Genomic DNA, 14,291 nt, shown 5'->3' with positions numbered 1-14,291 from the left:
TTCACACACAGCCACACATCCCTCAGCGATGTTGACTGGGCCACCGCCGCTCCCAGGAGGTATGTGATGTTTGCAGTAGAGCTCAGCCTCCTTTGTGAATCCCCCAGTGGAGGTAGAACACGGCAGGCAGGGCAAACCGGACCGCTGACCCAACAACAGCGAGTGTTTGAGTCTGTCCCTGGGGATGCTACAGCGGCCTGGATCATTTGTGTGAATCCTCAAATCGCACTCAGCAGCGGCGCTCATTACCTTATTGTTTGTTTCATCTGTTCCTTTCTTGATGTCCAAAGTTCAGACGCAGTCAGGCATATCTGTTTCAGACAGCCCTGCATTTGTTCTTTTGTCTCTAATGTTGTGAATAATGCAGTCTCTGCCTCTGTCTATTTCACATGCCAAGGGCTGATCAAGGAGAAGACAGCATCTGTACTCTTTTTATCTACTTTTTGTTATTGTTTTTATTTTTTAGATGAATAGCACTGCATATTTCATGTCTACACTCTGTCCTGCCCCAGTCAGAAAGGTGAGATCATATTAATGTATTGACATTGTCTTCATCTTACTTTCAACTCCAGGAACTAACTGACAGTTTCTATGGTTTTGCTCCAGGTATACTTGTAATATGAAGACACAATCATCTGTTTCTCTGACTGAAGTGAGATGTGTTGTTTATGAGAACACATATTCTCATAACAGATACTTCAAGTTCAGGAACGTGTTCAGATGCTGCACCTGTGCAGCCTGTAGCCTGTGATAGAAAGTAGTTAAACTACTTCCATGATTAAAAACCTAAAAAACTGTTGGTTTGTCACATAAAATGGCCTTTAATGTTAAACTGTGCATGATGTGATGAGTTTTACTCACAAACCAAACAACCAGAACCAGCTAAAGACTGTACATAAGAAGAGGATTCCTTTTAAAAAACAGAAGCTCAGAACTAGAGTTAATGCTTTTATAACACTGCTGTACAATTTGTGAATGTATCAAGGCAGCAGCTAAGTTTGCATTCAGAGCTAATTTAAACAAGAGCAGATCAGAAAACAGGGAGGCTTCTTACTGAAATATGGACAGCAGAAATGCGAGGACCTGCCTGTCTCTAATTTAAGCCTGTTTCAAATAAAGGCCTGGCTCTCTCTACAGACGATGCAATTAAAGGCTAAAATATTATTTTATACTGTAAACTTTCTTGACTCTCTGAGTTCAGCAGCACACAAAGCTGCACACCTGAGCCCCTTTACTGGGAGAAGAACCCCCCCTGGGTGAACCTGTCAGCTGGTTTTGAAAGCTGAAAACAGCAGAGCTCAGGCTTTGCAACATAAACCATGATGTGTCGAAGCATTGCTACAGTGGCGTGAGACAACATGGGCCACTTACAATGAGGAAAAAATCGAGGAGTCATGCGGTTTTCTGGATCACTCACTGTTGACTGGGATCATTATCATCATGCTCTGTCTGTCTGAAAGCCTTACACTTCAAGAGTATTTTAGAGTGGAGATCTGTTTAATGGTGGTGGTACTGTATATGCTGATTTACATCAGTAATTCAGTATGATACTTCCATAAAATTGGGAAACTCACAGGAGACAGAATAAAAACTTAAATGATGAAAAACAGTCAAAGTTGAAGCAGCAGATATGAAATATGTCAGAAGGGCTAAACTTTATATGTAAAATTGGTGGAGTGCACCTTTAAAAGAGCACGGCATTGATTTAACATTCCACTCCTGTAACATAGTTGGACTCAAAATTGACGGTTTAAAATCGATGCAGCCGAGATATCTTATATTTTAATCCACACATTTTTCTTCCTTGTAAAAATCTGGAGCTTATTATTACCCATAATGCAAATCAGATGAGACTGAGACAAAACTGCAGGAGCAAACCGGGAGGTGAAGCATGAAAAGCTGCATCTCTTTGTTTAAACATTCACAATGGGTGGATGAGTGCATCACCACTGCACAACACACTCATTGGTATTGTACTTGGTGCCTCCTAATTCTCATTTTCAGAAATACTTTGGCAATCTTGTTACAGATGATTGGCTGGGGGGTACCACAGACCAATGAGTCAATCACCAAGAAGAAGCCATGCACAGCTGATTGCAGACTACAATCTTTTAAACTTCACAAGTCATGCACTGACTCAGCGCAGAGTTTTCAAGGCGCACAAACATTTACAAGGTCATGGCAGAGGATCTGCAAAAAGCTGCTGATGCACACACAATAAATCACTGATAAGTCAGTATACTCTGATCAGCTTGATGATTCAGTGCTACAGATTTCATTCAGCGTTAATTCATGTACTAAGCACCTCTAAAGCAAGCATCAGTATTGATTGATTTTGAAAGCAAAATGTGGTTTTACCTGAAAAATGAATGTGTCTTCATGTAAATGTGGGCTCATCCAATTAAATATCTATATTTGCCAAGATTTATTATCATCACAGCACACATTTAATGGACAATCCCACCTTTACCTTCAACCCTGAAAACAAACGAGAGACGCAGCATTGTCCAGATACATAACAATGTAAAGATGAAACTACAGTATGAACTGGTAAAGGACTGTGGTTTGAGTGGGCTGGGGGTCATCACAGCAAACCCACTACTAGACTGCAGACAGTCAGATAAAACAGGAAACATCTGCACATTGGCCATGGGTGAACAAGCAGACGGTATACTCATCAATCATCGATCTGTTCTTTGAGCTGACCGACTGTTCGTGACTGAAGATCAATTGAAGTTCTTCAGTTGGAGCAGTTAGAAGTCTCACTGGGGTCTGTCTGTTAGCTCTGTGGCTTTGCTACCTGAAAAGAGCCGCCTCCAAATACTTTTTGTTCTCTGGCAACGATTGCGTTAAGCTAAATGGAGGAAGGCCTCACCTTGGCCTGGTGTCTCCAAATCACATCAAATCAAAGCCACCCCTGCTGCAAGCATCACATCCCAAGATAACAATTTGAAAATATTTGCTTTTTATAATGTTTGCCATGCTGTGATATGGTTTTGGTTAGGGAATGTGTGTGTGAACGATTAATTATAAAACGCAAACGTGAATTCCGGCAATCTGATTGGCTGTTAGCTGTGATATAATGAGCATATATCACGCCTACCGTTCTAAAAAGCCTTATCACAGCAGATCAATCAGCTTCGGGGAACAAACAATGTTTCCATGATTGTGCATACCTCTTCAATGTTGTCATTATTGTCAGATGGGTCGTATTATTATTAGATTAGATTGTAAAATCCTGCACTGTGCGTCAGTGAGTAATAAGGAGTCACATCGCGGACCACGGACAGTTCCCTTCGGCTATAATGACAGTCACAGGATCAGCACCTTGACAGCGACTGAGCGCTCTACAGGCTGATCTGTCACTGATTGAACAGCCTCATGGAATTCATAGTTTACAATTCTTCACATTATTTACTAACGAAATTCATTAAGGCGAGTAATTTGGCGCTTTTAAAGTCATGATATTCATTAAGGTTTTGGGTGGATTCTTCCGGACCACTCACTCATAGTTAACTGCGGGGGGCCTCGCATGTTTACGTTACGGGCTGATTGACAGAGAAGCAACAATGTCTCCATGACAACAAACTGTTAGATAGCAAAAAGTTGCTGCGGTGTTTTGTCAACGTTAACAAATAGACTAAATTAGTTGAATTCACATGTTTAAGGTTAACTTACACCTCCAGATAGGGTGAACAAGGGTAGAGTTGATTGAGCAGCGACAAGCAGAGCTAGCTATTTTTTTCACAGAAGGGCTATTTTATTAGATAATATGTAATTCTATTTAATTAAAAACTAAATGAAAATTATTGTGTATTCTTTTCCATATTGCCATTATTGGTAACCTTTTATAAAAGCAATACATCATGTATTGCTTAAATAAATCACAAGGCTGTGACAATACACAACTCTTGTCTCCAGCTTGGAAGTTAGACATTCGACACAGCCATTAACCAATACAAGCTCAACAGCCTTAACTTTTAACTCACTACAGGAAGGGCACACTACTTCCTTCACTGTCACCGAGTGTTCGCACTGAACAGAAATCATGAGGTGTGGAAATGTCCAATAGGGACACTCTCATTCCTAGGCTTCACTGATCTGGTGCCTCAATTTGTAGGATAGACACCAAAACTACTTGGATAAGGTTTATCAATCAAAGTGATAGTATGCATTGGAATGAGACACGCACGTACAGCCCGTATGTGTGGAGGCGCAGCAGAGGTACTCACCAACAGGCGAGGGTGTGCTGCCACTGCTGGATGGCTGCTGGATCTGTAGCCTCTGCGGTGATGGTGGTGGCAGCTGCGGCAGGGAGCTGATGATCGACGGGAACAGGAAAGGATACACTCCGGGTGTGTAGCGCCTCATCTGGACCAGTGGAGGACTGCTGCGAGGCTGGGCACGGCTGGCGGTCTTCATCACAGCAGTGGGCCAAGGGTGCACTGAGCACTGAGCGAGCTGAGGCTTGGCGAAGCTGGGAGGCCATCGGGTGAACCCTAGCTGCAGTTAGTGTGTCTGGAGCAGGTGCGGTACCACCTCAGCACTCCAGAGATGCATGGTGGCGTAGTTCAGTGTCGCCCAGGCTGACTCAGAGGTTTGTTGCGCTAACCCTGTAACAAGGACACACACTGAATCAATCAATCAATCAATCTTATGAGAAATGAGCATGATATAACAAAGTGTACCACCGACATTTTGTATTTATCATTCTTGTTCTGTCTATTTTTCCCACACCTCTTCAGGTCTTCTACAGGTACACTCAGGGGATTCCTTGCATGTGTTCATTCCAGATCAACCTCTCACTGGATTTTTTGAAATCTGCCTGTTTGCTGTACTTGACCCTAAAAATATCCCACCATTCAATTGTCTTATTACTGTTCTTACTATCCCTTAGCCAAATATCAATATTGAAAGTCAATACTGAGCAGATTTTAGCCTTGGTGGTGGTAGGGCTTTAGGGATGGCAGTGTCAGTTGAGAAGTTGATTGGTCCTGCTTTAAATAACTCTGAAAAAACATTGCCATGAACCTTTGTACAGACATTATGGTCCACAGAGGATGAGGCCTAATGCCTTTGGTAATCCTATGACTTTTGATCTGGTGCCACCATTACATTTTGACATTTTTGTCAAAATGTAATGGTGGCACCAGATGTAAGATGTAAAATACCACTGTGACTGTGGTTCAGTAGCTGGAGCTGATAATTCCAAGGTTTCAAGGGGTTCCCAGGATATTCCCAGCAGAAAATGTGTCCTTATTAATCAGCTGCAGTTGGCCAAATCTCTCCTCAAACCAAGGTAGCTGCTGTATGACTCAGGGTGCCAATGAAAACTAGCAGGGTGGAGCTGAGGTGTGATCGGTCCTCGCTGCTGAATTCTGTTTAACAGGGTTTTAAAGTGCTACGTTATAATGGTGTTCATAACGCTCTGATCTGCAGTCAGAGGCCACTTAAAGTGATCTGTAACCACACTTTGTAATTAACGACCATCTGATAGCGTCCTGCTGGTGTGCTGTGTGCCACAGAGGAGAGGTGAGAGTGGACAGAAGGACTGGGATATGGTATTAAATATGATCTGTATCTGGGTGTCCTGTTCATAGCATGGACCAGGACTGGAATGGAATGGGATCCGCTGGCCCAAAGCTCAGATCACTTAGACACGTGAACATGAAGTCAATACAGTGTTTTCAAAGGTGTTTTCCTGTGGTTAGAAATGGGATTGCTGCATCCAAAACCATCACTGTCACTTGTACAAATGCTTTGTCAGGTCTGTCACCATGAGTGGAAAATCATCAGAAAGAAACATCATCACTGTGGAAAAAACTTTACTGGCAAAAAAAATATCACAACTGGATATGCCACTGCTTGCAGAAACAACAAGCAAACTTCATCATCATAGTAGATGAGAATGTTATCGGTGCAGAATCTGTATAAATACTAACACATTTTTTAAAGCTTTTTTTACTCACATGTCTTTTTCGGTAACGCAGTGTTCACACTCACACAGTTACATACATTCACACCTGGATACTGCCCAGTAAAAAGTACAGTCTCCTCTGGCCACTGAGCAGCTCCAATTGAGCCGTTGGGGTTTAGGGCCTCGCTCAAGGTGGTAACGAGGGAGAGGCAAATGCTACGTGTTCACTTTCCCCGTCCAGGTTTTCCCCGCGAGTCCTGGGATCAAACCTGCTACCTTTTGCCCGCACTTAGATTAGATTAGGTTAGAAGGTCTTGGTGCCTGCCAGCAAAGGTAGAACATTGGACGCACATTTTATCATATGAAGGAGCTGAATATGTGGTTGTGTTTACCTACGAAAAGGCCTGTACTGGTCCTTTTTGAAAATTGAAAATTGAAAATTTGTTCTCAACCATCAAGCATCAACCAATAGATTTGATGGACCTGATCACAGCCTGTACATATTTATTGGTTAACTGATCAATATTACATTTGCTGTCTTACTGTACAGTACTGTACTGTACTGCACATAGTGCATGCACTGACGGAGTTTTGTTTGTTTGTTTTACTGCAACATTACTGTCACTGCTTCCTGTGTGTGAGGGCTGAGGGGTTGTCTGGTGTCTCAATAACAGGTTGAAGGAGTGGGAGATAAGAGATGCTGCAGCTTCCAGTGGGAGGAGAGCTGCCACTTGTTTGGCTCCAGCAGTCTCCAGCAATCTCCCCCGGGGTTCCCCGCTGTCATACACAAATTACTGTAACAGTTTAATCAAGAGGGACAGTGAAAGCACACAAAAGGCAACTTCTACTCTGACTCACTGGAAACCTTCATCTTGAAACTTCTTGAAGCTTTCAGAAAAGGCAGTAGAGTGCAGTCAGAAAGGACCAGTCAGTACAAAAGCAGGGAAGATGCTCTTCCATCCATTCATGAGCTAATTAAACCTCAAATACCATCAAATACCGGTGTCTTATCACGCCCCTCGACGTCTCACACAGATGCTCTTGGTACCGTTGACCGTCTGCATTCTAATGACCAACTGACAGAGGACTCATCCAGACAGACACGCAAGTCTAACAACTCCTGCAAAAATTTACAAGGTTTAGTAAGCAAGTTAGTAAAGCTTTATTTGCACGGCCCTTTTGACAACATACATTTACAAAGTGCTTCACACACAGGAAAAGATTAAATATGAATAATCAAATAAGGTGAAAATGCGATCCAATATTCAACACAGCACAGTGAGACACCATGCAAAACAGCATAGTACAGATTGGAGATCTGTGAAAAGGCTTGCCAATGTGTATTAATGCGCTTGAAACAGTCCAAAGTTAGAGATAGAGGAAGATAATTGAATAACTCCTTATTTTAACCCAAACCATGATCTTTTCCTAAACCTGCCCGAGGAGTTTTGGTGCCTAAACCAAACCAGACTGTGACTGTTTCACACAGAGGCGGCATGGCAAAATATCAGTATTTGACAACCTGGAAATGAGAATGAGAATAATAGAATAATTCTGGTGCATGACAACATGGGTCTTCTTTTTTTGTAGTTTTGTCCATCATGAGAACATTCTGTTCATAATGCTGATATCTGGGCGCATACTGTGGCGACAAATGACAATAAAATCTGACAGGTAGAGACACAGAGGTTGTAACAAAGCCAACAGTCGAGCCAGATTATTTAAAACATTTCATTTGGAGGTGCAGTAAAACGGAAAAGTGAGCGCACCTGAAATTGTGCCATTGCACCTCATACTGTATGAAGAAAAACTCCTGTCCAACGTGGCGCCATTCAGCTGTAATGAAAGCTGCTCACTGCACCCACGCCATAAAAGAGCTTTTCAGGCTTGCAAGTGCTTCCACATTTCTGAACCAACAGAGCATGCTCACCAGAGTGCTTTTCCAGCAGAGCAGCCTGTTCTAGGTTTCCTCTGGCCGAGCCTGCTGACCTCCTGCTGATTCACCTCACACATGGATGGCATGAAATCATTTACTAACGAGGCTCGCTGAGACTTTGAAAATGTTATTGTTCTCAATGGGTCAAATTCTCTTCATACAAAGTCACTCCCGGGTGTTTGCGACGCTCAGAAAAACGTGTTAATTGTATTACAGTCGTTCCTCTTGTAATGATTGTGTATGGGACTGACCGCTCACTGCACAGGAAATCTGTGCACACAGTTACAGTGGGTACAGTAGGTCAACACTGAACCAGGAAGTCAGCTCTCAGCTGTGACGGATGTTGCTGATTGACAGTCTCTTGCCTCGTTGCACTCCTTTTACAGTTCTCAGCTATTCTCTCATTGAATTCAATGTTACAACTACCAATATAAATGTAAGCTAAAACTCTAAAAATATGACACAACTTGTGTAACTGTAATTAACCTTTAAACCTATTTCTTCTGATAGTAAGTCAAGATACAATTGCATAAATTCAGCAGTTTAGGATAGTATTGGTTAACATTAAGGCGTGTGTGCAAAGACTTAAAACTCAGACTTCTATTCATCTCATAAAGCAAGTGTTGCTTTAAACATGCAATGTGCAGCATTTCACAGGAAACAGCAAGTGACGCGTCAGAGAGTGAGAAAGTCACCAAACAGGAGCAAACATAATATGATCATTGTTTAGATTGAGAGACACCTTGTGGCAGAAACGACATGTTTGTCTAAATTGCTGACATCGATTAGACAGCTGAACTAAGCTCATGTAATCAGATGTAAGGGGGACGTAAATAGACAGATGCATGGAAAGCTTCAGCCTATGAGCTTTTCTGGATAAAAACGTCAATTGAGACCAGGAAGGAAAAGCACTCGCCTCAAAGTTTGCATTGTGCATCTTATGTACTTTGAGTGCTGTCATGGCAATGCTTTGCAGCTCTCAATAAGCAAGTAAACTCTCTAGTCCAAAAACACACTATTAAATTGCAATGAAATAACTAGGCAGTTCCGGCGCCGCCGAAATTTTGAAAGTGGCACGAGGGGGCTGCTGGTGTTATCTATACCACTGTTTCTCAAGCCTGGTCCTGGAGTACCACTGCCCTGCATGTTTTAGATGTATCCCTGCTCCAGCACACCTGATTCAAATGAATGGCTCGTTATCAGGCCTCAGCAGAGCCCAGTAACGAGCTGAGCATTTGAATCAGGTGTGTGTTGGAGCACAGAAACATCTAGAACTGCAGGGCAGCTGGTGCAAGATCCCTCTTTATTTAAATTTGGTGGGGGATAACCCTTTAAAATTTAACTTTGACGAGAGAAGAAAGGTTTGTCTACAAAAAGATCCAAAAATGATGTGTCTCCTATTCACCGTTTGGATTTTACAGCAGTTTTAGAAAAAAAAATTGAGGCGATTTTTCACTGGCTCTTTCACTCTAACTGATGATGTCATCAACTCTAGAGGGAGAAATTCTGAGCATTTTTTGAGAAACTTTATGGTCTTCAGATGGTCATTGCTCAAAAACCGTAAGAGATATCAAAAAATGTGCCGAGGTTCATTTCCACCTGACAAAATTATCAACGTTTTAAAGTTTTAATGAAGTCTCTAGGAGAAAGTATGGCAAAGCAGTGGACAATTGAAAAAGGCTGAAATTTGAGGAAATTTCCCATTCATTTCTTATGGGAAATTCTCGAGCCACTCGCCTCTATAGCTCAAAGAGCTATAGAGGCAAGTGGCTCTTGCGTTGCCTCGTGCCACTAATTAGTGATTTCCTTCTTGCAGAGATGAGCCACTTAGACACAGGTCACCTGTTCACTGCTTGTTTATCTGTTCAGCAATTTTTAGATTTATTAGAATCTTTTATAATATTATTAGGATCGATTGTTTGCCCCAGAATCAGGAAATTATCCAACTGACAGGCAGATAGTGGAATTATCATCTTTTAAATAATGGTCCAGATAGCTGGCTCAAGATTTAGACTTAAAGGACCAGTGTGTAAGCTCTACTGGCAGTATATGACAGAAATGCAATATAATATTTAGAAGTATGTTTTCATTCATTTTCATTAGTGCATAATCACCTGGAAATAAGAATTGTTGCACTTCTGTCACCTTAGAATGATCTCTTTCTATCTACAGAGGGAGCAAGTCTTCTTCCACACAGTCATGTTGCACTGCCACATTTCTGCGGTAGCCCAGAACGGACACACCAAACACTAACTCTGGAGACTTTTTTTGCATTTTTTGCAGCCACTATATTTTCTCCCACATGCTTGTATAGGGAGAAGTGAAACATCGTTTGTATAGAGAGAGGTAAGGCATCGTTGGTTGCAATCTGCAACCTCACCACTATATGCCACTAAATCCTACAAACTGGTCCATTAAAAAGAACACAATATAGCTTTATAACAAAACACGTGGAATGGTAAACAGTGTTGCTCTGAGGATTTTAAATGTTAAGGAGAATGGAGGAGGAAGGAGGAAGCTGGGTTCTTTTGGGAATGCTGTGTGAGATGTTCATACAGCAACATAACTTTCTGCGGTCTGGTGTTATTCACACAGTAGTGTGATCTGCAGATGCGTCTTTGGTCTCACCACTTCTAAACAATCTCCTTTAAGAAAACTTCCTCCCTTTATTGTAGTGAGAAACAAGAGGCAATGCAGTGCAAGAATAATTCATGAGGCTTAATTTAGAAATGTAGCTCCTGCTGCTGCAGCAGATAGAAACCTGATAACAGCACAGCCACTGAGCACGAGCTGAATTTAAAAAAAGAAGATATTAAAAACAACAAGCGAGTGCATATAGAAGTGACAGTTTCATGGAGGCGCTCGCATGTGCTACTGCAGCACACATAATGAGGTGTGCTCACTCATTTCCATGTACTTTTTTATCTGCAGCCTCAGCTCGGCTTGCACTGTCTGTGTTGCAGCGTCTGCTTAAAACTAATGTTCCAGTTATGTAAGGAGCATAATGACATGATTGATGTGGTGTATTATAGGTAGTATAATACTGAATTAATTTTAATGAGACATTTTAATGTGATAACAAACAAAAATGAATGAATATGTATATGTAAATCTAAATATACAATGTATTACTTTATAGTGTACTCACTGATACATACATTTGTATACTTCATTGATGACATAGCTGCTACCTTAATACTGTTCACTCATTGTGCAGATTATACTGTAATGTTCAAAACTTTAGACTGTTCATTAGGTTAGCGGTGAGGGATATTATATTTCTGGAATGATTATGTAAATGACAACTTTTTCCCCGCCAAACTTTGCATGTGTAAATACAGAATTTTTGAAAAATTATTTTCTGGGATCAATCATGATTCAAATGGTTATTTTCAAAAAGGACATTTAAACCAAGTTTAAACATGTGTTGAGTGCATTTGTATACTGTGTTTGTCCCATTATCTTAATGCTGATTTCATTTCAAATTAAATAATAAGGTAAAGGTCTTCAAACAGACGCAACCTCAAACACCTGAAAAAAATGACCCAAACCAGTAGTCAGGTCCACACTGTAGGTCCACATCCAACTTGTTTTTTTTTTTGCATCAGGGCTGAAGGAGTCTGATTAAACAAGACATGTAACATCTTCAATCGGCTAATCAAAATAAAATGCTGATTTTTATGTGTAATGATTACATTTGGCCACAAAGGAGCTATACCTAACTACAGGTTTTTAAAACAGCTCTGTTCAATGTTCAAAAATACACCTTCCAACACCTCTAAAGCTCATTATTTAAAATGTGCCCCATTTTTTTAATCCACATAGAAACAGTACGGCCAGAAGAATGATTTTAGAGGAAGGTACGTGCAGTAGCTACTTCCTGTCAAACTAACAGCCAGCTGCAGTGACTGCAGCAGCTTCTTCAACCCATACTTTGGCTTTGTATCTATATGGGGACATGGAACAGAGGTTTTGGGCAGATGGATAAACTGATGTTTATCACAAAATAGTTCCAGAACGTAACTCCCCCTAAAACCATTAAATGTAATTTTCACACATCTGTTTGAGAATGGATTAAAGAAAACAAGATAAACCATGTTACATAGTGTGAGGTGTTGTAGGTGTATTTTTCAATTTGAAATTGATCCTAAAATGTCACTTCTGTAAGAAGGTAATTAAGTGTATTTCTAAAAAAAAAAAAAAATGCTCAACTACTTCCTCAAAACTCCTGTAATACTGAAGTGAACAAAGGCTGTTTAGACTGGACCAGTTAGGAACCAAGTGGTCTTTTGTCAGAAGTTTTTGGTTGGGAGCTGGACGAGGAAAGAGACCAAGCTGTGGACACGGGCTTAACACACACCACAGGCTGCTCTCAGCAAATGCTGAGCTGGGTGTCACTTCCTCAGGCTCTGCTCAGGCTTCTGTCCAGTTGCTTTGGGGTATTTCTTTTTTTATAAGCGGAAGACACCCACCCAACGCTCCGGGAAGAGTTATGTGTCTTTTTTTTAGGCCAGGTACAAATTTTTAAACCATGAAATATGCATCAGGCTTCAAACATTCTCTGCTGCATGTCAGCATCTGTACAGAGCAGTCTGTGCTTATCTATGTCCCCCCGTCCTCTTGTATCTCTCTTCCCACACAGTGTAGCAGCTCCAGCTCCCTGTGATAGATGGAGGTTCCCTCGATGCCGACCCCTGGCATCTGGATCACAGCCATAATGACCGGGCCAAGTGGCGCTAACATGCCTCAGAGAAAGGTCAATAGACCTGAATGGCACTACAGGTATCGACAGTGTCATCCATCAGAGGCTGGAGGGGCTCAACAACGGCGTGACAACAATTGATTGTACATCAGTCACTCCGGGATCAATTGCAAAATCATTTCTGCATCATTTTCAGGTGCAGGGAAATCAAAGTGAGCAGCATCTGCACCCTTAAGGGACAAGATACATGACAGGCTCTCACCTAATCAGACAAACTGCACAAACACATTACCTTCATTATACATACAGGAGCTATGAGGGTTTTTTTCCCTTCCTCCGTGTGCATTATTCATTATGCTACATGAAGGGACCCTCTGCAGTGTGGTAGACGTGCGGGGGAGCTGGGTGTTTCATGTTGAGCAGGGAGCTGCTCCAGCTGGGAGTCTTGGGACCCGCTCTGAGTATCAGGTCTTAAGAAGACACTACAGTACAACTCTACTCATTAATTCACATGCACCCATGGTCACATCCAGGTACAAAGATATGCAGACATGAAATGGTCCAGACACACATGTCTGCACTGCAGAAAATATCAGGAATGCCATACATACTCATTTTCTTGCACTGTAACTCTTTGTTTGGAAAGATCCTTGTACAGAAAGAAAAGGTAAACCAGGTTGGTACAGCAGTCAGTGATTCCCTCAGAAAGAGGAAAGAGCAAATTACTACTTCATGAAAGTACTGTAGCAAGAGGAAACACCTTTACAGGGAGTGATTTAGTGTTGCACTTCCTTCAAGTAATAATCCATAATCTCACAAGGGGCAAATTAGGATAAGAATAGTCACAAATGAATGTGAAGATGCAGAGATATCCTGACTTTTAGTCTCCAGTATGTGTCAACCGCCAGAGATGCTGAATCATACATTTCCCAAAATGCAAACAAATATAGCTCTATTTCTTTAGACACTCCATGTCTGGAAATGCCTAATTTCAAGATTGATTCACCCGGTATCCAACGCAGGCTTTCTGTTAGCATTGCAAACCCACGCCGAGACAGTTAGAATAACATCCGATGACATCATCAGAGTTGTAAAGCTGGAAAGTGGGACAGTTGAAAAGATTTTGTCTTCAGGGGCGTCTTCAGTTCTGACTGACTGATGGGGAGTTCCAGGTATTTAACCTCTGTGGGGTCATGAGCAAGGTCATTGATTCCACCTGGTCCCTCAGTGCTCCTGGCTGTTGTGACAGCAGTTGTTAGAGTTGTTAAAGTCAGCTGAGGCCAAGAGTAAATGACAGTCAGTCCAGCAACTGACAGTCGACCGGTTGCCCTCGATTCAACCCTCCCTCCTATTATTTATTAATATATGTAGTTCTGATCATTTTATATTATGAGTCAAACACACTCCTCTAATTATATCATGGATCATACCTCAAAAGGTCACACACCCCCTGTTTCCCAATGGTATCTTCCAAAAGTTGCAGGATGAAGTCAGTTCAAACAGCAGGTACGCATACACAAAGCACTCTGTTGTGCACCAGTGCCGGAGCAGATATAAGCTACAGCTCAGCGGTGTGTTTCTGAAGTGCTTACTGGAGCACCAGTCTCTTTTTCCAGTGTGTGAAAATGAAATGCATTTAGTTTTAAACACTTAACTGCATTTGAAAATCATTGGCATAGTTTGCTTTGCAACATGTTGGCAAGTGTCAGCTAAAGTAGAAGCCATCCCTCTATCTG

General features: G+C 41.7%; 1 protein-coding gene across 1 annotated transcript in view; it reads right to left on the bottom strand.

The window, feature by feature from the left end:
* LOC121619114 (retinoic acid receptor beta-like) overlaps positions 1–4,422 on the bottom strand; it is a 109,540-nt gene extending 105,118 nt beyond the window's left edge. Inside the window, exon 1 of the mRNA XM_041954724.1 lies at positions 4,233–4,422. Within this exon, the coding sequence (XP_041810658.1) occupies positions 4,233–4,422 (190 nt within the window). The remainder of the gene's footprint in view (positions 1–4,232) is intronic.
* Positions 4,423–14,291: the final 9,869 nt, after the last annotated feature.

The sequence above is a fragment of the Chelmon rostratus genome, chromosome 16, assembly GCF_017976325.1.
Source record: "Chelmon rostratus isolate fCheRos1 chromosome 16, fCheRos1.pri, whole genome shotgun sequence".
Classification (NCBI taxonomy): Eukaryota; Metazoa; Chordata; class Actinopteri; order Chaetodontiformes; family Chaetodontidae; genus Chelmon; species Chelmon rostratus.
Note: the sequence above shows the minus strand (reverse complement) of the source record. Positions and strands in the feature narration are given on the sequence as shown.